General features: G+C 42.3%; 3 protein-coding genes across 3 annotated transcripts; 1 reads left to right on the forward strand and 2 right to left on the reverse strand.

Annotated features, from left to right (window-relative positions):
* Window positions 1-13,629: 13,629 nt before the first annotated feature.
* On the forward strand, window positions 13,630-16,265 carry LOC120066385 (RCC1 domain-containing protein 1-like). Its single transcript, XM_039017720.1, has 8 exons — window positions 13,630-13,938; window positions 14,272-14,481; window positions 14,657-14,822; window positions 15,020-15,141; window positions 15,246-15,344; window positions 15,550-15,696; window positions 15,777-15,806; window positions 15,969-16,265. The coding sequence occupies exons 1-8, from the start codon at window positions 13,713-13,715 to the stop codon at window positions 16,151-16,153; spliced, it is 1,185 nt and encodes a 394-aa protein (XP_038873648.1). The 5' UTR covers window positions 13,630-13,712; the 3' UTR covers window positions 16,154-16,265.
* On the reverse strand, window positions 16,248-19,250 carry LOC120066386 (calcium and integrin-binding protein 1-like). Its single transcript, XM_039017721.1, has 7 exons — window positions 19,117-19,250; window positions 18,731-18,765; window positions 18,347-18,440; window positions 18,073-18,226; window positions 17,840-17,958; window positions 17,587-17,675; window positions 16,248-17,499 (listed from the first exon to the last, which is right to left on the reverse strand). Exons 1-7 carry the CDS (start codon window positions 19,165-19,167, stop codon window positions 17,478-17,480), a joined length of 564 nt encoding a protein of 187 aa, XP_038873649.1. The 5' UTR covers window positions 19,168-19,250; the 3' UTR covers window positions 16,248-17,477.
* Window positions 19,251-20,389: 1,139 nt separating this feature from the next.
* Window positions 20,390-22,673, reverse strand: LOC120066733 (zinc finger protein with KRAB and SCAN domains 8-like). The gene is made up of 2 exons (XM_039018199.1): window positions 22,444-22,673; window positions 20,390-21,824 (listed from the first exon to the last, which is right to left on the reverse strand). The coding sequence occupies exons 1-2, from the start codon at window positions 22,616-22,618 to the stop codon at window positions 20,818-20,820; spliced, it is 1,182 nt and encodes a 393-aa protein (XP_038874127.1). The 5' UTR covers window positions 22,619-22,673; the 3' UTR covers window positions 20,390-20,817.
* Between the last annotated feature and the right edge of the window lie 495 nt (window positions 22,674-23,168).

Consider the following 23,168-nt stretch of genomic DNA (forward strand, 5'->3'; position numbering starts at 1 on the left):
GCCATTAAAAAATCTGGGAAAAAGTGAGGCTAAAATGGACGCAAGAAGGTTACCTTAGTGGGGCGGCCCCATCAAAAGGGCAACTCCTCACTATGGAGAAAGAATTAGAGGGAGCGGTGAAGGAAGGGATAGAAAGTGAAGTTGAAAATAATAAGAGTCACTTATTTAAAAAGGAAGGAACAAAGCATAGGGAAAGAGCAGAGGCTGAGCTGAAAATAGGAATTTGGGCAATTGAAGAAATTAGAAGAGCACTCCCTTACAGGAAACCTGACATGATGGGGGTGGCCACTGAAGCCCCATCTGACACCAAAGAGGGCAGGCCCAACAATAATGACGCCCCACCTACCACCACAGCAGCCGCATCGGCCCCAACCCATCTCAGGGGCACTGTGGGGTTAATGGCACTTCCCCAGGCTCAGTTCAACTCCCATGTGCATCACCACATCACCCAATACAATAAGGATAAGAGAGGGGCTGAAACACAAATCCAGTCCCTACCGGTACAACTTTTGAAACTACAATTGAAAGAGGCCCAGAAAGGAGAGAAACCCAAGAAACAGATGGTGGCTGAAGACCAACAAGAAATCTCACAATTATTGAAAAAACTGTTTCCCGAATGATACAGCAACAACAACTACCCATCTTCACCCAGCAGGGACCATCTATACACCCACCCCAGGAGCAGCCATTCCAACTGCCGTATGCCTACCCGCTTCAGCCATACCCTTCGTCGGAACCACCTCTACAACCCTACTACCCACTACCACAATCAAACTATTCACCCACATGGGGACAGCCCCAGAGGTACTCTGGATCTTATGGAAGCTGTCATAATTGTAAACAAGCTGGGCACATGGTGCGACAGTGTCCGCACCCAATAACCCCGGCCCAAAGCCAGTTTCTGGCCAATAGGGGACGAGGATACGCCCCTAGACTAAGAGGGGGAGAGTAGAGTGTTGATGTATCACTCCTACAAACTGGACCACATTGAACTAGGACAAACCACATGCTCCAGGTATGCAGCTGCAGTGGCAAAAGCTATTGAAAAACAGCCCACTTGGGAATGTGCCATCCATTAGAAATCCACACCCACCATGGAGTTGCAGCATATCTGATGAGCAAAGAATTCACGTTCAGCGCTGAAAGAAAAACGAAAATCCAGAATAAATGCACACAATCACACATCACATTTGTCAACACTGACAAAAACATGGCAGACGCACTCAATGCTGAAGAAGGTCTACCCCACTCCTGTGCAGAAAGAGCTGCACAGGAACTGAAACTAAGACCTGACCTGGGGAACGAACCACTCACCAACCCGGACCTATGGTTATACACAGATGGATGCTGCTATAGAGGAGAGGAAGGGAACATAGCAGCATACGCAGTGGTGCAGCAGCTCCCGGATAGATCACATGTGACTTTGGAATCTGCCATCATCCCACAACCTGCATCAGCCCAATTAGCTGAAATCATAGGTTTGACACAAGCTCTGGAAAGAGCTGAAGGAAAGACTGTAAACATCTACATCGACTCAGCGTATGCTCATGGAGCAGTCCATACTGATGGAACACAATGGGTTAGACGCAACTTCACCATAAAGGACATCAACAACTGAAAAACAGAGTCAGCGAGGGAAATGGTGCAGCTGACAAAGCAGCCAAGAAAGCTGGTGGATACACCCCGAGACAAATGATACTTCAGATCCAACCAGCTCGGACTGAGCTCACAGGGCAACACATAAAAGAACTCCAGTTTTCAGCAGGACCCTATGAATACTCAGTATGGGGACAGAAAGGGGCCACCAAAGGACCTGATGAACTGTGGAGAGGCCATGATGGCAGACTAGTGGCCCCTGCAAACCTCTGTACAGAACTAATACGAGAAGCACATGGGCCCACACACGAAGGCAAACTGAAGACTTTACAAAAGGTGTCCCACATCTGGTGGCACCCCCACATGAAAGACATGACAGATTTGTTTTGTGACGAGTGTAGCATTTGTGGTAGCCATAATCCAAAGAAACCATATCAAACGCCCATGGGTTCATACCCAGTCCCAAATGCTTGTTTTCAGGACATCAGCATAGATTACACAGATATGGGGCAAGACAATGTGACAAATGGAAAAAGGTACCTGTTAGTTATGGTAGACAGGTTCTCTAAATGGGTTGAGGCAATACCAACAGCAAGGGAGGATGCAAAATCGGTCATTAAGTGGCTGCAAACCGAACTCATACCAAGGTATGGAGTTCCAAGGCAAATCCGATCCGACAAACGGGTCCCATTTCAGTAACCAACACCTGAGACAGGTGGAGGAAAGATTGGGTATTGTGCACAAGTTTGGGTTAGTGTACAGGCCACAATCTCAAAAGTCTCGTGGAACGCGCCAATCAAATGTATGTGCAGGTTTGAAGTTGATTTGGGTTGAAGCCCTGCCCCTGGCGTTGCTGGCCATGAGAGCCTCTCCAGGTGCAGGCACCCATCTCTCTCCTCATGAGATAATGGTTGGAAGAGTTATGCTTGGTCCGCCAAGGGAGGGAGGTCATATGCCCGCCCTTGATGTATAACAAATTGTAATGTCTGATAATTGACGGAACTTTCTGCAGCTCTCTCCACACAGATTCACAAGGTCCAAATGGGGGAGCTGACGGGAGATCCGCCATCACTGAAGGTAAAAATTGGTGACTGGGTGGGGTAAAAGTCCACAAGAGAAAGTGGCTGGAACCCAGGTGGACTGAACTGTACGAAGTGAAGGAGGTTACTTCACACTCAGTTCAGGTCAAAGGTAAATCAGGCGCACCTTGGCACCACCTCACACATTGCACTCCAGCTCCAATTCCTTCTAGAACACTGACAGAAGTCAGAGCTGATTTAAACAGCTAAATTCGATTTTAAATTAAAACAACAGTTAAAATAAGAAACTAATATGGCTCAAATTGAGAAGGTTGAATAAGAGTGGGTGGAGAGCTGTGCAGAGAATGGACAGAAGATGGCAGTATTGCAGCACTCAACGGTCTCCCAGCCGACGGGGAGCCTGGTTGAGTGCTGGTGACATAATTTTGTTTTTGCAGTAAATGTTTAGGATAAGGGTTTCCGTGTTCCCAGAGACAAGATATCTTAAAAGAATACACTCATATTGGAATAGGAGTTTTACTTTCTGAGTTTTATTTAGGCAAGGGACTTTGAGAAGATAAAGGGTTCTTTTGGTATGTCTGGATATGGTATGGAACACGAATGTAGGTGTAACCTTTTGACCTATTTTCTGTTTTCGTTGCATTTTCCGGTGACTTGATCACTCACGGGGAAATGTAGTGAGAATAATGAATTTGTGTCATTTGGGATACTAGTTTTGAGGTAAATTGATTATAATAGAGTTTATAACTCTTGACCATAAGGTAAGCATTTGTATTGGCCATTAGAAGATAGAGATAGGTTTATTAAGGTTATGTAAGGACTTTAGAGATTGACACTATAAGACATGTTGTTATTTTTAAATCCATGATTTCAGATAAAGTCAAAACAGTGAGACACTTAGTTAATATTGCAAAGGAACACATAGTTGTTATTGACTATTATTAAAAAAGGGCAGACAGAGGGGTCTACCCCGCACTGTTGAGACCTTGAAGGTTTGAGAGCAGAGTGAAGAGGGTGGACCAGGAAATGAGCAAGGTAGGCTGTGAAATAAGATAGGAGAGAAAGGGTTTAACATATATAAGCAGCACAGATACATTTCAAAGTAGATAAGTCACTTGACAGAGAATTGGAAAAGAATAGATATGAATGTACGCCCAAGGGAGAATTGGATATGCGGCGAATAAAAGGGACGTTCCTATAATATGATGTACTAAGTCATTATTTAGAGTAGGTAAGGTTGATACCTGGCCAGAGCCAGGTATCAAAAGGGGGAGGGTACATTGTGGTCTAGGATAGGATGGGGCCTATTGGATAATAAACTTATTTAAAATTAAAAATTTCTAGCTAAAAAATAGGCATAGAAGTTAAATATATAATCAGAAAGAACAAATGAGAAACTGTTTGTTAACCAAACCTGTATGTCCAAGATTTTATGCATTGCAGGTGAATTAAGGGAGAAGGTGAATCACTTGACCTGGGGGCATATCGCACTTGGAGGGTGAGACACACTGACACTGCCGAATGATCACAGAGTTAAGGAGAAGAACCGTTGCTAATAGAGCTCGGGGATCAACTCCTTAATGAAGAATCCCTGACCCCGACCTCTCAACACTGTGTACGTTCATAGAAGTGAAAGTGTTGTTTGATCTCTGGCTGATGATGTGTTCTCTGGGAGAGGGTGGGGTTTTACAGGACTGCGTGTAGTCCTGAGCTGTCTGAATAGGATACGATGGGGATGTTACCATCGCAGTGCTGCCAGAACCACCACCAGTTCCAAAGGACCAGGGTTCAGCCGGCCTCCTCCACCACTTCAAGACCAAGTCCCACACCACCACCTAAGCTCTCCAATCCGGTACAGATAATAAATATAAAAGACATATCAGATAGTGAACATTTGGAGACTGAAACTGGTTATGAGGAAAGGGAGAATATGTGGTTGGCCTACAAAACACTTAATAGAAAGGACTGTGTCGTATGTGGACATGCCAGACCTATTCTGGCTGCTCACCCATTTGTCCTAAGTAATGGGGAAGGTTGGATGTGCATATTGGAAAGTTCAAGCCAAATTCAACCCTGTGTAAAACTCTGAGTCTTGTGTTCCCAGAAGTCCCTCCCCAGAAGGTACCGTGGGGAGTTAAGGCATATGGGGGATATAACAGCTGTATCACTGGTACAGGTAGAGGTATAGACTATGGAAGGCTCCCTACTATTACCTGCATCACTAATGCCACTATTAACTAGAGGTGTTGCTGATGTATGGTGGATGTATGGACCTGCCAGGCGGTTGACCCCATTTTGAAAGGAAATTGTCGTTGCACATGTGTTTTGGCCAGTCTGATACCACCATTGCCTATTATTGAGGTTATAGCTAATCAACTTCTGGGAGCTGCACATGACACAGAGGCTTGGGACCAACCCAGGAGACGGCAGAACCGTGACGCTCCTTGGTCCGAGGGTACAGATAACATGCACACCAACCTGTTGGGGTCCCAATAGGGGTCCCCCATGAATATCAGACATCAAACAGGAATGATGGCCTGTGGCATTTATTGCCCATTTTTGGCCCCGCTATTGTTGGTGCTAAGCAGAATGCCTGGATCAATTATATCTACTATAATCAACAATGATTTGTTAATTACACCCACACAGCACTTACAGGGATGGCTGAACAATTGGATGCTACCTCTCAAACCAGTAGACACAATAGACTAACACTGGACATAAGTCTGGCCAACCAGGGAGGTGTATGTAAAATGATTGTAGAACAGTGTTGCACGTTTGTTCCTAACAATACTAGTCCGGATGGGAGCATTTCAAAAGCTCTGAGTGGGTTGGCGAGGTTATCAGTGGAGATGAAGGGTCTTGCAGGTGTGGAGGAGAGTGGACTGTTCCCCTGGCTGGGTGGTTGTTTTGGTAAGTACACTGCAATGATGATTACTGGATTTCTGACACTAGTTGTTGTTTTTCATTTTTGTGTTGCCTGTATCATACCTTGTTTGAAGAAGTCTGTTACAGATGTGTAAGGGGCCTCTGGTATGATGCCGTTGCTTGATGCTCCAGTTGGAGAGGCTGATACGAAAACAAGCTTCCGCAGGAGAGTGGGCTTGACAGAGGAGGACCCTTGGTTTGCTGTAGTTGATGTTGTCGAATGAATAAAAAGTGATGTTTGTCCTCCCTGTTGTGAAGGTTTGAAGTTCCCGGGTGGCGACGAGCCCACCTGGTACAGGTTGTATAGAGGGATGGACCTGAGGGTTTAACATATTCTCGTTTTTTGGGTTACTAATGTGTGGTTGGCCACTCCAGGTGTAGTTATTGGAGTGGTCTCCTTTTTGGTCCTTGCTCATTTACGACTCAACTTACATTGATGCTATTGGTGTCCCTAGGGGGTGCTAGATGAATATAAACTGGTGGACCAAGTGACAGCTGGGTTTGAATCTTCTGTCTGTTGGTGGTGTACAGTTAATAAAAATGTGGAAAGAATTAACTACATTCATTTTAATGTCCAGAAACTGGGCAATTGGACTCAACAAGGCTTTGAGGCGGTCCATGGACAATTGGCAGCTATCCTAGTATCTATTTCCGTTTTTGCAGGCATTCTTGTACTTTGTGGATGCTGTTGCATTCCATGTGCGCGGACGCTTGCTAGCCGTGTTATCACTGCCGCCATAGACCCTAATCAGGAAAGGGCCCAAATGTTCCCATTGCTTGATGATGGGGAAGCTGGACCTGTCTATCTATTTGAGGACTAAGAAACTTTTATGTCACGTGAAGAGGGGGAATCAAAATTTGTCTTCTGACAAATTTTATCCCATAGCTTTGTCTTTTTTACTTTTATGTCACGTCTCTTGTGAGACGTGAAGAGGGGGAATCAAAAATTTGTCTTCTGACAAATTTTAACTAGTTTATTCACGTCTATAAGACGTGAAGAGGGGGATTTGTAAGAAATTGTATTAGATATTGGTAACTTGTTTTAACAACTTCTCAACATTAGCTATATTTGACACAACATGCACACACCCCCTCTTTCTCTTGGACATATGCTGGTCTCATTAGATGACAACCATCGACACACACAACTCCCCTCCCCCATGACAATCACAGACACACACAACTCAAGGTTGGAGCACAAGACAAAGGACTGTGGGAAGAGCCAATGGAATGTCGACATCAGGCCCGGACAGGACAACCCACGACCCAGATCGACCAATCGGAAGGCCAGACGACAAGATCAACCTACTTTGCTAGTTGCCTATATAATTTGAATGTACTGTTTAGAGCGGCCTCTTCTCCGACGATTCCATAAGAATCAGACAGAAAGGGGCCGTGCACGCTTTGCCTGATATCTTTACACTTGAATAAAACGGCCTTATTATACAAATATCCACCTCGTCCTATGTCTCCACTTGTTCTCCTGTCTCCAGTAAACGTTTTATCAACACAAGCTTGCCATCTTTCTTCAGCAAGCCTTCAGTTATTGAAGCTTGCACTTTCTTCTCTAACCGACACTTAACTGCTGGACACAATCCCTCGCTAAAACGCTGTAACGTTTGCTAGCTAGTCACATGGCTACACAACCAGTTAGCTAGCATTAGCCTAGCTGGCGTCAACTAGCTAAGTGTCAAAGAAATGATAACCTACCAGTCAGAGTTGAATCCTCCCGAATAGCTGTTGTAGGGACACATTAAGAATAGCCGTTAAATGATGCCCGTGCACGGTTATCTATAGCTACGGAATGGTTTGTTCTCTTGTTTCACCGTCAGCCCGTTTGGATATGTGTGTCAGTGTGGAGGCTACTCTGGTAAAGCTTTTAGCCTAGTAACGTTAGCGCAATTCATAACAGCAAAGATTTGTGGGATGTAGCACTAGCTAGCTACTCAACCAGAGGAGCAAAGCACTAGCCCAGGGGTATTCAACATCGGGTCCGCGAGGTACTGCAGGGGCCACGAATATATATATTTTAAGTGGAACAAATATATGTTTACATAGCTACCTACAGTAGAAAATATGAGAATATATATATTTTTATAATCTCTTTTATGACCTTATTTGTCTTAATATTGAGCAAATTACACTCACTGGAGTATCTTAATAGGCTTTGAAAAAGCACATGCAAGTACCAGCAGTGGCAAGTACCGCTAGCTGCTGGTAAACTAAGCTGTCTTGACTTGGACATACTTTTTTGCCAACACATGGCTAACCTTTGTTTAACCAACAGCTGCTATTAGCGAAAATGTGTTTGGAGTTAGCTTTCTAGCTAATAGGCTATTTGAGTTTATGCTTCCTCTTACAATTATAATGTGGGGAGGTCAAAATAATGACTATCTACCAAATGTATTAATTTAAAAAGGTTTAATACTTCTCCTTGCCATTATCATTCACCTTTTTCACACGTAATAAAATATTTTTGCTAACATATGGTGGGGATCCCTGGGTTGCCAGTTTGCAAGGGCAGGTGTCCCTGGGCAAGAAAAGGTTGCACTAGCCCCCTGCACTATTGGATGATTGGTCAAAAGACTCATATGGTTCATAAATAACCATTTCTATTTTAGAGTGATTTTTATGCGTGCTCAGAAAAGTTGGCACACTATATATATATATATTTTTTTTTTTCTCACCTTTATTTAACTAGGCAAGTCAGTTAAGAACAAATTCTTATTTTCAATGACAGCCTGGGAACAGTGGGTTAACTGCCTTGTTCAGGGGCAGAACAACATATTTTTACCTTGTCAGCTTGGGGATTCGATCTTGCAACCTTTCAGTTACTAGTCCAACACTCTCACTATTAGGCTACCTGCCGCCCCGATAGACCCACGTGGACCTGAATGGACCCGACAATGACTCAGCATAGCTTATAGCGTATTTATTTTATGCTAATAATGTGAATTTATTGACTTATAGAAGGCCTAGCCAACATACAAAGACCAATTAATTAACCAGAAGAGCAACTTGGCTGATAAACATCATTTTTTGGTCATTTGGATCCAATCGAGTCTGGTCTAGACCCGGTCCTGTTAGGGTACGTATCGGGTCTAGGTCTGGTTGTCGTTGGGTCCATTAGGGTTTCATTGTTTTCGGGTCTGGGTCCCCTTTTTATTTTATGATCAGGTCCGGGTCTGATTGTCCGGGTCCAACTTTTTGGAACCGAGAAGACCTTTACTCTAAACTGTGCCTTGTATTTGAGTGGAATACTGTAGATCTGCATCAGGTAAGAATCTCCTCTTTATCCCGGTAATATTGATAAAGGCACCTATTACAAATGATTGTAACTAACAACTGTCTTACATGTAACTAACATGTCTCATATGTAACTAACATGTGCTGCTTTTTATTGGCAAAAATCATAATAAAGTAGGGAAGTAGGGTACAGAGCTATGCTGTGTGAGGGCTACTCTGACCCCCCGACCTGTCCTTCTGTTGCTGGCTAGGAGGGGGGCTAGGGTTCAAACAGTGCTTCCAAAGGTCCTAGTACCACAACAGCATGAACAGCAATCAGACAGAGACCGGAGGGAACTCTAAAGAACCTGTCTACAGCAGGGCTCTAACCACTACCATCGTGTAGGTTTTTGCTTGTTTTGAGTAAAAACCTACAGGAGGGTAGCTCATGCCCTATACATGCTGCAGCTGCTTTTGTGGAAATATGAGCAAAACTGACACTTGAATAATTTATTAACAAGCTGTCAGGGATATAATAGAGACAGATGGCATTGTCTGTGACTCATTTCAGCCTTAGAACTCCTTGGAGCTTTGGTAATATTGATATTTCCTGCATTGTTATTTTTACATTGTTGTGACAGATGTTTTTTCATTTTCCTTGTGTGGAAACTTTGGGCACTGTCCGCAAACTAGACTTTGATGAAAGCATTTTAGTCATTTACCAGTGAAAAGCATGGCCCTGGTTTTTCATGAGAGCTGTCTGTTTTGATTCCAGTTAGAGGTCCCTGTTCCAGACTGTGGTTCTGCTCTATGGGTCCTTGGTACTGGTTCTGATGCTTGTGGACTTCCTATGTTTCTATCGTGTGTGGGGTTTTACAGTAACGTCAGCTCTTAGGAGGCATTTCACCTGCCCCCGCTCGATCTCTAGCCTCTTCTTCCCCTACAGTAACAAGACACAGCAGCAGCGCTACCTTGGCAATGGAAGGGACTCAGGAGTCCTATGTGAGCACAAGATTCCTCGAGACTCCTCTTGTCTCTAAAGCAACAGAGGACACACACAACAATTAGGCAATTTGTCTGACCCATTAAAGACAGTGTCCTAGGGCAAGGTTCCCCAACCCTCTCCTCTGCCCCCCCCCCCCCCCCCCAGACGTTTCACATTTTTGTTTTTACCCTTAACTGGCACGCCTGATTCAATTAGTCAACTAATATTCAACCCTTTGACTAATTGAATCAGGGGTGCCAGTTTAGGGTTAAAACAAAAATGTGAAAAGTCTGGGAGGGCCCGTGGACAGGGTTGGGAAACCCTGTCCTAGGAGACTAGTCCAGGAATTTCCATGCCAAGTCCTACATTTGACCATCTTAATCCCTTGATGGCCAGAAAACAAATTGATAGCATACTGCCACACTATGACATAACAGGGTATAAGGGAGATATATGTGGTGATATGATATTACGTGTATATTTCCAATATCTACAGTACCAGTCAAAAGTTTGGACACACCTACAGTACTCATTCAAGGGTTTTTCTTTATTTTTACTGTCTTCTACATTGTAGAATAATAGTGAAGACATCAAAACTATATTTGAGATTCTTCAAAGTAGCTACCCTTTGCCTTGATGACAGCTTTGCACACACTTGGCATTCTCTCAACCAGCTTCACCTGGAATGCTTTTCCAACAGTCTTGAAGGAGTCCCATATATGCTGAGCACTTGTGGGCTGCTTTTCCTTCACTCTGTGGTCCAACTCATCCCAAACCATCTCAATTGGGTTGAGGTTGGGTGATTGTGGAGGCCAGGTCATCTGATGCAGCTCTCCATCTTGGTCAAATAGCCCTTACACAGCCTGGAGGTGGGTTGGGTCATTGTACTACTTTGAAGAATCTAAAATATATATTGATTTGTTTAACACTTTTTTGGTTACTACATGATTTCATGTGTGTTATTTCATAGTTTTGATGTCTTCACTATTATTATACAATGTAGATAATAGTAAAAAATAAAGAAAAACCCTTGAATGAGTAGGTGTGTCCAAACTTGACTGGTACTGTATCTATTTTTTTATTTGTATGTTTAGCTCACATCATTTAAAAGTATGCATTAAGGTGTCTTTAATATAATAAATGTGTCAAAAACGAATGTAGACATTAATAAATGCATTTATATAGCTTCCAAAATATATTTTTTTACAATCGAGGAGTACCAAGTTGGCGGTAGCTTCAATACAGCGCCCCCTGTCAGTCATCCAAGGTTTATACTCATTATTGGTTGAAACATCTTGCTTTGAAATTAATTTCCATCACTGGAGGTTGGTGGCACCTTATTTGGGAGGATGGGCTCGTAGTAATGGCAGGAACATAATAAGTGGAATGGTATCAAAGAGGTTTCCATGTGTTTAATGTAATTCCATTCACTCAGTTCCAGCCATTATTATGAGCATCCTCCCCTCAGCAGCCTCCTGTGGTTTCCATAATCCAGAAATTGCACATAAATATTTAAGGCTAGATGCAGTCTTTAGTGATGAAATGATTTAGATACAAAGGATTAGCTTTTAATGAAATCACTCAGATGTATTAACATCGCACGTTTTTTTGTCAGACAGCCTTCTAAAGTCTTGGTGTTTTTGGTTTACAAACAATAACTGAGACATTGGAAATCTAGTGGAAATAGGAAAGGGAAGCAAAAATGATCCATATTATAAGAAGGTGCAAGTCAATAATTTGTGTTTCTCTGTGCATTATAGAACAACATAAATAATATGTTGGAAACATTAAACACTTGTAGACATTGTCAGGGAATGCAAAGGAAATGCATGAGGGGAAAAATGTCAGCAAGATAAAGGAATAGCATCAGCAATCCAGTGTTTATATATGTAATTAGTTTCAACTCGTCGGACTACTGCACAGCATGCATTCAAAATGCTGATCTGACCTCCCACAATCGAACGGATCAAATTCTCTCACACCCATCTCTAGCAGCGTATGGAGCTGGAGGCAAGAGCTGAAAATGACCAGGAAGATGCTCTACAAATGTCGGCGCCCAGGGAAGACACGTTTCCGAGGTGAGCAGGACGACTATGAGATGGGGTTACGTCAGGCCGCAAGCAAAGTCCGGAGAATAGGAATATTGGGACAGGGACACACAAATGTGGATTTCTGAGGAGGAATGGAGGGAACAAATAGGAAGAAGAGGTCGAAGAGAATGAGGAAAGCAGAGGTTTGGATTTGAATTTGAGGAAGATGGCGATAAAAATGGAGATAGGGTGTTGAAGAAGACTGGTGTCAAGTGCAAACAGAGTGAGCTGTGCGCCAGACCGAATTCTGGAGGTGAAATGGAAGTGAATGAGGGCGAGTTAAGTGAGGTGGAAATTGTGTTGAAGAACTCGAAACCTGAGCCTGGCATCAATGGACATGATAAAGAAGAATCTGGTCCAGTAGGAGTGACATTTTTGTAGAAAGGGGATCCTTGCTTTTTAGCGGATCCATTTTTGGTTTCAGGGTGGATGAGAAAGGAGGTGGGTGCATTTGAATCAGTGAAGGTAACCTGTAGTGAACTTGTGATATTTGTTTGTATTTACTATGACCAGAGTCAGTGGACGCTCTATGTCACACTACTTGGGTTAAGATCTGCACCATTGAAAGGAATGATTTAGTGTTAAGTGTAAAGGTGAAGTTGAAGATTCCTGGTGTTTGTGATGCCTGCTGTTTGGTGCAACCCAGACCCGGTGGGGAGTGCTGTGAAACAGTCAGTCAGCCCTTTTGAGTTTTGCTTCAGTCTTTACCTGACAAAGTCAAGTCAGGATATATCAGTTATCCTGTTAGAGCTTTTGTGCCGGATCCACTGCGCTGTTTCAGGTGCAACGTGTACGGTCATGTAGCAGCAGTTTGTAGGAGGGAGATTCCAAGATGTGGGAAGTGTGCAGGAGGGCATTGGATATAAAGGATTGTGTAGTTTCCGTGGATAAAGTTGTGTCAACTGTAGGAGTGCCCATGTTGCTGGGGATCGGAAGTGTCCGGGGGGAGAGAGGCAGGTTGAGGTGGCTAGAGTCAGAGTAGTGCAGGTGTTGTATGCTGAGGCAGTGAAAAAAGTAGAGGATGGGTGAGGGATCCTGTTAGGATCCCTGTGAGTAGTAGATCTGTGCCAGCACAGAGGGATAGGCCAACCAGTGATATATGCTTCTGTAAGGTTGGTTTCTTAGCTTTCATAGCAATGGTTATCAAGCTTTCATAGCAATGGTTATTAACTAACGCAGAAATGGAACATTAATCACAGAAAATAGATGTTGTGGTGGCAGCTACAGAAAAGTATTTGGATATACAAGATTTGACTTCAGAAGAGTTACAGGGTGTGTTGAGTGGTGGTGTCCCGTCCTCCCAGGCCTTTGGCATGGTGCAGGAGCAGATAGGGTCAAAGTAGCTGAATGGGGTAGTGGGTTTTTAATGAGTGTAGGGTTAGTTGGAAGGGTGTTTTATTTATATATATATATGTGTGTGTATATATATGTGTGTGTATTATATATATATATATAAGTATTAAAGTATAGCCTAATGGATTTATATTGTAGTCCAGTTGAGGGCGGTAATGCAACATATTGGATGCCAACCGCCAAAGTGTAAAGTCTACAAAACGTAGTCCACTCTGTTCATTCACATTTTGTGAACAGAAAATTCAATTGAGATCAAATGTTTAATCGATGAGAATTTGCAGAATGTCGGCCAAAACCCATCTCGTTTCATCTTCTCCCACTGCCGGCCAGTGGGTTTCCTTTCGCTACCATATTTGGTAATGACTGGAAACGCAAAGCGGATGCTTCACATTTATACATCCGGTGAAGTATCCGTCTCATTGTTCTATCTGTAGCACTGATCGCAACGTTGTACGGATTTTTTGGTTTACGCTACCGCGAAACGCAGAGTTGCTGATGAATTGGTTTGGATTTGGCTTCAACGGCTTTGGGCAAATACGAGCGAATGAAAAATGTACTGATGCGGAAAGTGCCGGAGATGCCAACGTGACATATCCAATCTCTATTGATATTGTTTGTCGGAATTTGGAAGAGGAGCCTGTCCAAATCTGTCAACATAATAGCAATGTTGATACGCAGATCAGGACGAGTTGGAGTCGAAGAGCAGTTCTGCATTCAAATAGTGAGTAGAGTACTCAACTCGATCATCCCTTACGAAAAGAGATTGCAGTTAGAGCTTAGTATAACTGCAGTATGCTGCCAAATCCTGCGTCCAAAATACCCGTCGACTGCAGTTTTAAAACTGCTATATTTTTTTGAACGGTCTGCCTTCTCGTGATTGTAACTCTGCAGTCCAGGCAGACCGCTCAACCAGTGACCGCAGTGAAAGGTTGATAACTGCATGAACCAGTTCCCACAGTGTATCAATTAAGTTGCAACCATGTACCTCAATTCGTCTAACTACATGGACTGTTTCAAAGTTTCCACTTAACTGTATCATTTGTTTATGTTTCAGGTGATGGAAGGCTGTGTCTGGCAGGTTTTGGAGTAGGGACCCCCAGTCAGAGAGGTTGTGGCGGCTGTGTAGAGGAAAGCCGAGGGTGCCAGGATGCACATATCAGCGAGGGATATCTGGCCCTGTCTTTCACAGACAGAGTAGAGTGCTGGAACTCTGAACGAAATGAGAAGAAACCAGGGTGGAGTATGGGGATTCCAGATAATACTGGTATTGATTTATACTGACTGGAGCTGTACCACCCACAGCCCCTAGAATGAAATAAATCTTGTTATTTCCCCCACCCAGGTCCATGTACAGGTGTGTGGAAAATATAATGAAGCTCTGATCAATAGTTGCATTTCAATAATGTTGTAATCATAATGTATTCTTGTGTGTTTTGTAGGGCCCTCACTAGCATTCCCATTAGTTCCAGGAGGGTACATAGCTTCCAACCCTCCCTTTTACCGCACACTTTCCCCACAACTACTGGCTGTTAGCCTGGCACTAGGCACAGAGCACGCAGTCCTCCTCACTGCCTCTGGAGACATCTACACCTGGGGCTCAGGCAGGTGAAGACCACAAATGTCATGTTTTATAATGGATTTAACAAATCCTGTACAACAGTTTAGTCAATAGGCATTTTTACAGCACACCTTTCATAGGTTACTGATGACTATTTTGGGTACATCAGACATGGCAGAATGAACGACAGCATAGGATCTGTATTAAATGTTGTTAAAACCTTGCTCCCTGGTGTTGTTGGCAGCCATGGGCAGCTGGGACATGGGGACCTGAGCCCGCAGGAGGAGCCCAGAGCAATGGAGGCACTAATGGGTATGCCCATGAGCACTGTGGCCGCCGGGGGTTGGCACTCTGTCTGCACCAGTGGTAAGAGGGACTGACTGGGATGGAACTTACAAAAGAATGATAAAGTAGAGTGATTGCATTGCATTACATTATTCAGTCAATGTGATCACTAGTCTGGTCCACAGCTGGGGGAGACCTGTACGTGTGGGGCTGGAATGAGAGTGGCCAGGTGGGACTGCCATCACGAGCGCTAAGAGGAGAGCAGCAGAAGAGCCAGAACACAGGTCTGCCTGTCTGAAATCTGTGTTATATTTTGGGAGGGCAGACCCACCAGCTCAGCTTGTTTTAATATTCAGTGTTCATGCAGGCAAATGGATGATACTTATATACCCCAAATTGGCTGCGTTGCAAAACACCTACATTGAGGTTCTGGACTGGTGTAGATACACAATATATAAATATGTTATATCTGAACTGCTGTATGTTTAGGTGGTGCCAGCACATGTAAAGATCAAGAGGAGAGCAACGATGAGGTGTTCATATCAATACAGGCCTTCCCAGCCCTGGTGGATGTTACTCAGTCATGTGAGGTCAGCAAGATCAGCTGTGGGTCGCGTCACACTGCGGCAGTCACAAGTAAGAGCCCTTCACACAAGCTGCCTCAAACTGCTAATTTAGAGAGATGACACTGAGTATTTTTTCTATTTATTTTCCAGGTACAGGTGATCTCTACACCTGGGGCTGGGGTAAGCTTTACATGTCAAATATTCTAGTCTACGTGGCTTTGAGTAGGCCTGTGTATTGAATAAATAGCCGTTATGTATTTCACCTAGCAATTCATATCAATGGATAGACATGGCCTTTTTTCATATGCCCGGCTACAAGTTTCGCATTTGCCACCGTTTCAGGTGAATACGGCCAGCTGGGACAGGGGACTGTGAACAGTTCAGACGAGCCAAGACGGGTAGAGTTTTTCAAGGACCAGGGACTGCGTGTGGTGGATGTAGTGTGTGGACCATGGAACACTTTTGTTTCTGCTATCAAAGAGGACCCCTCTCTCCATCCTGACACAAATATCCTTATTCCTCTGTAACCAAGGACTACATAGAATGGAAAAACTGCCTGTAGGAGTTGAGCACTAAGGACGGGGCACAGATTGATTGACTAGCTGTTTGTTTCAGACAAAGTAAAGTTAGTGACTAAGACTTGATTACTTTTATTCTAGCTATTTATAGATTTTTAAAAGTTTTACAGTTAAGAGAGCACTGACATGATGTAGAAATACATTTTCAAACAGAAAATATTAATCTACACAGACCAATATAATTTAGGCTGTGGATCAAACCTTTCCCCCCTGGAAAAATTATTCTCTACTTTATGCACACTCTGCTCTACTCAGAGAGCAGGCTACTCTGGCTAATGGTGCTTGTTTAATAAAGTTTGATCAAAGCCTGCAAGATCACAATGATAGTATTCTACAAAACAACCGAATATAATAGTATGACATTACTGTCAGACAAAAAAAAAAAATTCCATGTGGCCACTAGGCAAAAACACAGCCTAAACTATGCTACAGTTTAACATCTGCTCTAAAATTGGCTCACTAGCCCATCATTCGAAACAATAATAACACGAAGCTATAAATGTATATCCCATGAAACTGATGAGATCAAATGGTTGGTATGCAGATGCTGTATGGACGTTTAACCGGTAAAAACTTGAAGAATTATCAGAGCTCACCAGCTTGTAGTCCTAAAACCCAGGAAATTAGTTACCTTTGGTTCGTTCAGCCAACCCTATGTGAAAAATGAATGGGGAAAGAATAGGGTTTTGGAATAAATGCCGAAAATAAGGTCTGAGGTTAACACAGGCTGAGGAGATCTTGTTTTGTTCTATCAGATAATACCAGTCAGTTAACATGACGTTTATGAATTAAGCCTTTGTGCTATGCTTTTTTTTAATAGATTATATGAATTCTTCAAAATTCAAGAAAGTGATGTTAGCTGATGAAGATTCTCAGAACCAAAAAAATCTCTTAAGCCCGTGTTTACCTAAACTTATTTTTGGCGTTTAACCAAAAACACCATTAATTTCCCCTCCAACAAACCATGGTGGAGTTTGTGCCTACAAAAAAAAATTCCATTATCTCTTATCATTCACGATTCACAATGAGAAATGTGAAAGGAAAGAGACAACGCAAATGTATGTGTCAAGTAGAGGTAAAAACATGCGCAGTGTGTGATCCGCACACGCCCAGAAGCTTAGGAACCTTTAGTCTGGGGGGGAAAGCCACTCTGTATAATTTAAGGCAAAATCTAAAAGTTACTGGTATTACAATGAAAAAATAGAAGAGGTCCTCTTAGTATGAATAGAACAGAATCCAAAGCATCCATATCCTGGTGTGTTATCCGTAGACTTCACAGCACAATCTTAAAAGAACTGAAGAAAAATTTGGAATATTAGAGGGGGGTACATAGTTAAAATGTAGTGATTATGGAGAGATATTCTAATCAGATTTCAACTCACCTGACGAAATCTGGTGACCTCGAGATAACATGTTGGAACTCTGACAGATTTACTGTCCCATCTTTGTCTATATCTGACTCTTCAAGAATCTGTAAAATTGAAAAGTAAATAAGTAGTTGCTTTACCCTTGGATATTGCAGACGGAGACTTGAAATCATACAAAGCAGACCTGACTATATCATACACAGCAGGTCTTCCTTGAGGTAGGCTCACATTGGGAAGAACCAATAGTGGCCTTAATCTGTAAACTTACATTGCTGATGAGCTGCCTCATCTCTTCAGGTGTAAGCCTTGTGTCTTCAGTCTCACCAGTCAAACAGTTCACCAGCTTCTCCAGGTCCCCACCATCCAGAGTGCCATCGTCATCAAAGTCTGAACATACAAAACAATTCCCATTTTATGTTTTCACCAGCCACCCACACACTGCCAGACATCCATGAATACATGACATACATATACCCCAAGAATTCCCAACAATTGTATTACCAAAAATGCGGAATGCGTAGTGGGACTTGATTTCCAGTGTAGCTGAATCGCTGAAGGCACTCAAGAGATCAAGGAAGTCCTCAAAGGTGAGACTTCCATCTTTCATATCAGATGTTGAGAATACATGGCAGATCCTTTTCCTGAAAGGGTTGGACTAAAGGGTGGGGACAGAACATAAACATTAGGGACCAAAGGTAATCCAACATGTTACAATGATTTGTAACAACATTCAAGTATTAGTAATGGAGTAGAATTTCAATTGCAATCTTGTCACCTTGAGTTCTGGCAGTGAAAGGACTTTCTCCATGGGCACACTGGTGAGGTTTCTGTCCTCTTTGGAGAGGAGTTCGCTGAATCGCTTGTGTGCCCTACAGAAAAGACACATCAAACAAACTTAGCTCTGCCTGTATGGATGTTGATTGTTCATCAAGTCCCTTTCGCAATAAATCTAAAATGACAAACCATTCCAACCTAGTTCGAACAATCCATCTTGCCGATCAAATTTCGTTGTAAATTGGGACTTTAGCCCTTTCAGTTGACAAGGACGTTAAGCTCTGGCAAAATGGAGCCTATATATTTATACTGTATTTGTATCAAATAGGATATTGAAAAAAGTATCAGTCAATTGAAATGATCATGAATAAAGCTAGTTACTTACAACAGAATTTCTTGTTTTGTAAGAAATGTCAGCTCCTGGAAGGGAAGTGTTAATACATTATTTAATACTACACACATTCCATATTTTTACCACAACTTCTTGCTTTTATCAGTTGGTCACTTGCAATGTGCTCAACAAGTTGTCCTACTAACTAGCTAACAGTCGTCAAAAGCTGAAAATGTACTCGCTTGTTAATAAAGGCAATAATTCAAGCTGACTCTTTTATGAGGGCAAAAAATAACGATAAATAGCCAGCTGGCTAAAAACAACTTGGTTAGCTTTTAGTTAACGTTAGTTATTCCCTAACCTAGTAACGACAATGGCCAACAACTTGTTGTGTACACTTTCTTGGCTAGATATCTAATTCACGTTAAATATCTTGTCACCTGATATTCTGAGAGCAGATCCTTCCCTAATTGACTTGCTGTTGTTCCCATGTTTCCCTTCTGTTTGTTTAGCTAGATAACTTCTGAGAACTTTCTGCTTCGATAACTTTCCAAAGGAGCCACTTCCCTTTCCGGAATTTACGTAATATTATTAAGTCGAAATGCCGGACGTGTCACCTGCTATTCTGCGGCTGCCTGCGCCAATGGAACCCAGACTTGAGTTGTGTTTGAATACTCATACTAACCGTACTATTTGTGATGTGAATTGAGTATATAGTGTGCTTATTGGTCATAGTATGGATGTAGTTAGTATGCCAAAATTTCCCGGATGACGTACTAAATTCGCCAAAATACAAAAGCTGTGTTCGAATACCCATACTAACATACTGTATACTACATACTTAATGAGTATACTACATACTATATACTATTAGTTCATTTTAGTATACTGTAAATGAATAGTATCCTTTCAGTTGAGCTTACTAGCGCTTCATCTGTCTACCGGAAGTTGATGCTGTTGCTATGCAACCTCTTGCTATCTAGTTAGCATAGCAAATGAGTAGTTTGACATTTCACGACTTCTTCGGGGGTGTTCTTAAATTCAATCCGGAGTGCTGGGAGTGTGCTCATAAATTCAGAGCATTGACTGTTTGTGCACACACTGGATGTTCGGGCGGAGGAGTATGGTTGATTTGAGCGTTCTGACCTTACAAACGCAGTCAAGCACCCAAGCTAATGCCATTCTTCAGGAAATGGGTGTGGCTTCATAACTTTTCAGATTTGAAGAAAATGGCAGAAAATATGCAGCCGAAGTCCAGTGAGAGCAGATACAAATGAATTGCTTTAACTAATTATGACAAATGTTAAGAAAATTTTGAAAAATGTAATAAAGTAATGCCTTTTCAAATAAGTTACGTTGACTGACAATTTGTTTGCTACTCTATCCTTACAAACAAATATTTTCCATATACCACAAACCCCTGAGGTGCTTGATTACTATTTTAAACTGGTTACCAATGTAATTAGAGCAATAAAAATATGTTTTGTCATACCCATGGTATACGGTCTGATATACCACAGCTGTCAGCCAATCAGCATTCAGGGCTGGAACCACCCAGTTTATAATTTGTCCATAACCATTTAAATTACTGTCAACGTGTACAGAGCCTGGTGGTTGACTATGTAGTTTGCCCACAATTATTTTGGGCTACAATTCCAGTAACTAAAATTCAACTCCCTACACATACTGTCCAAACTGAGTATATGCTTTGTGCTTATATTTATTGGGCATTAAAAAGTAGCTCAACAGATTTCAATGGAATAAAACATACTTGAAATCACAGTACTTTTATTATGTTTTAGATGTATTACCATTAGTAGCTAATTTCCTTTCCTCCCACCATAATAGAACTCCAAAAACACACGTTGTCTCTTTTTGCGAGCGAGGCTCATTCAAAGGCGAGTTACTCCAGCATTAGGACTATACAGATTTAGGTGAGCAACGTATATGACAGTGGTCTGTGTGGACTTTTTAGAAATATACAGATTTAGGTGAGCAACGTATATGACAGTGGTCTGTGTGGACTTTTTAGAAATTCAAGCAGCCACTGTCACTGAAATATTTACTGCAATCCCTGCACTCATACACATTTTCCCCAGTGTGACTTTTCTGATTACACATGATTGGGTAAAGCAGTTTTTCTACATACAGGACACCTGTATGATTTCACCCCTGTGACTCCTCATCATGTGAAATGTCAGACGGAAGCTAGTGCTGAAACACTTGTCACAATGACTGCAGCTATATCCTTTACCTCCTGCATGAATCTTCATGTGCCTTTTCAGACTATTGCGAACGCTGAATTCTTTGCCACAATCAGAACATTGATACGGTTTATCCCCTGTGTGGGTTCTCATGTGCACAATCAGATCCCTATTGCTAGTGAAGCATTTACTACAAACATGACAACACATCCTATCTGCAATGTGAGTTTGGATGTGATGTTTCATACTTTCTGTGGACTCAAAACATTTTCCACACACACCACAAATATGTTCTTTCTCATTTGTATGAGTTTGCACATGTTTCATTAATGAACCCATGTACTGGAAAGACTTTCCACACACTTTACAACGGCAAGGAGCATTATCCCTTTGCCTGGGTGATTTCAGATCGGACGACTCTGTGGATTTTCTACCCTTAGTATTCATATGGGAGCTTTGTCTTTTTCCTGTCCATCTTTTCTTTGATTTGACTGGTTTAAAACATGACGGAGGCCCTCCGACTCCCATCCAATCAATGTTTTCCCTCTGAGCTGCAGAACAGTATGGATTTCTTGCATAATTAGGCTGAGAATCACTGGTTGGTCCTGATAATCTGTAGTCCTCTCCACCAGTTTCTGTTTTGATATGTGCAGTTGAGGTGCTGGGTAGAGAGTCTCTCTCTTCTTTTCCGTCATTCTGGGCTTGATAAAGATATGAGTGCCGAGTTGGGTCCTCACAGTCAGGTTCCATAAAGGCATTAGTGAATATGGAGTCTTTGGTATCATCTTCCTGCTCTTGAAGCTGCTCTTCCCACTGATTGGTATTGAGTTCCTCCTGTTCCTCCTTTATCTGTGTAGGCTCTGGGTCCTCCTGTCCGAGACTGGGGCTCCACTCCTGCTGCTGCTCAGGGGGAACCTGTTCCGAGACTGACTGTTGGAGGATGTCTAGAGGCAAGTAGAAAGGAAGGATGAGATATAGAAAACCTGTAAGCCTACAATAGAGAGCATTATTAACAGCGTATTTTTGTAGGCATTAACTCCGCCATTGCTCGTTGGCCAAAGCCTATGGGTGAAATTAATGTTTTTTTGTAGGGCTTTTGGATAAACACATAAAATGTGGTCTGTGGTAAACACAGGCTCAGATCTTACTGTTCTATGAGATCATCATCAGCTAACGTTACTTTTTGTGAAGCATGCATGTAATCAAAAGAAGCACATAAAGGCTTCTTAATTCATAAAGGTTATGTTAACTGACTGATCATCTCATAGAACAAAACCTACTGTATGAGATGTCCTAAGCCTGTGTTAACCTCAGACCTTATTTTCGTAGTTTATTAAGAAGCATCAGACCCTACCGAACTGCATTCTTTCCCCATTCATTTCCCTCCATAGGAACGGCTGAACGAACCAGGTAACTCATTTCCGGTTTTTAGGACTACAAGCTGGCGAGCTCTATGACTATTCAGACATAAACGACATAACTATGTAACTGTAAAAGCTGATGTGATATTTTCTATCCACTTTCCATACAATAACGTTTGAATAGACAAACGTAATCACAAACCTGCTCTGTTTAGCTTTATGAGAGCGATTTCAAGCTGCCTCTGTAGACGGTCATTTTCCTCATTTGAACGGGAAACTTCTTCTGCTATCGTTTTTTCAACTGCCCATAATATCTCCTCCGCAGCAGTTCTTAATCGCTCATTGAGAAACACTCTTAACAGCTGTATTTTAGACATTTTAGATTACGTTTAGTAGCTTCCGAGGTAGCTAGTTCCTGGTTTCTGTCCGTTTCCGCGGGCAACCTCATCTGGTAGGAGGTAACACATTTTGATTTATCACCACCTGCTGGACTGGAGTACGAGAAGATCGGTTCAGTTTATGGAAATATTTTCAAATACAAAATGCACCCCATGACATATCCTATATTGACTGAAGTATCACTAATCACATATCTGTACATTATATATTAATCCTATATTTTAACCTTCTCAGGTGAGATGTGGATACTTTGACGGGAGGGACGTGTGATATAATTAAAAGTGTCTTAATAATAACAAAATAATAATACAGAATCCTAATGTGTAGCAGTAAGTAATATACTATCCATTTTTTCGATATGTGTGCTCTACTGATGTCTGATCCAGGCTGTATCACATCCGGCCGTGATTGGGAGTCCCATAGGGCGGTGCACAATTGACCCAACATCGTCCGGGCTAGGCCGTCATTGTAAATAAGAATTTCTTCTTAAAACTGACTTGCCTCGTTAAATAAAGGTTAACATTTTTT

This window comes from Salvelinus namaycush, chromosome 21, assembly GCF_016432855.1.
Source record: "Salvelinus namaycush isolate Seneca chromosome 21, SaNama_1.0, whole genome shotgun sequence".
In the NCBI taxonomy this organism is placed as follows: Eukaryota; Metazoa; Chordata; class Actinopteri; order Salmoniformes; family Salmonidae; genus Salvelinus; species Salvelinus namaycush.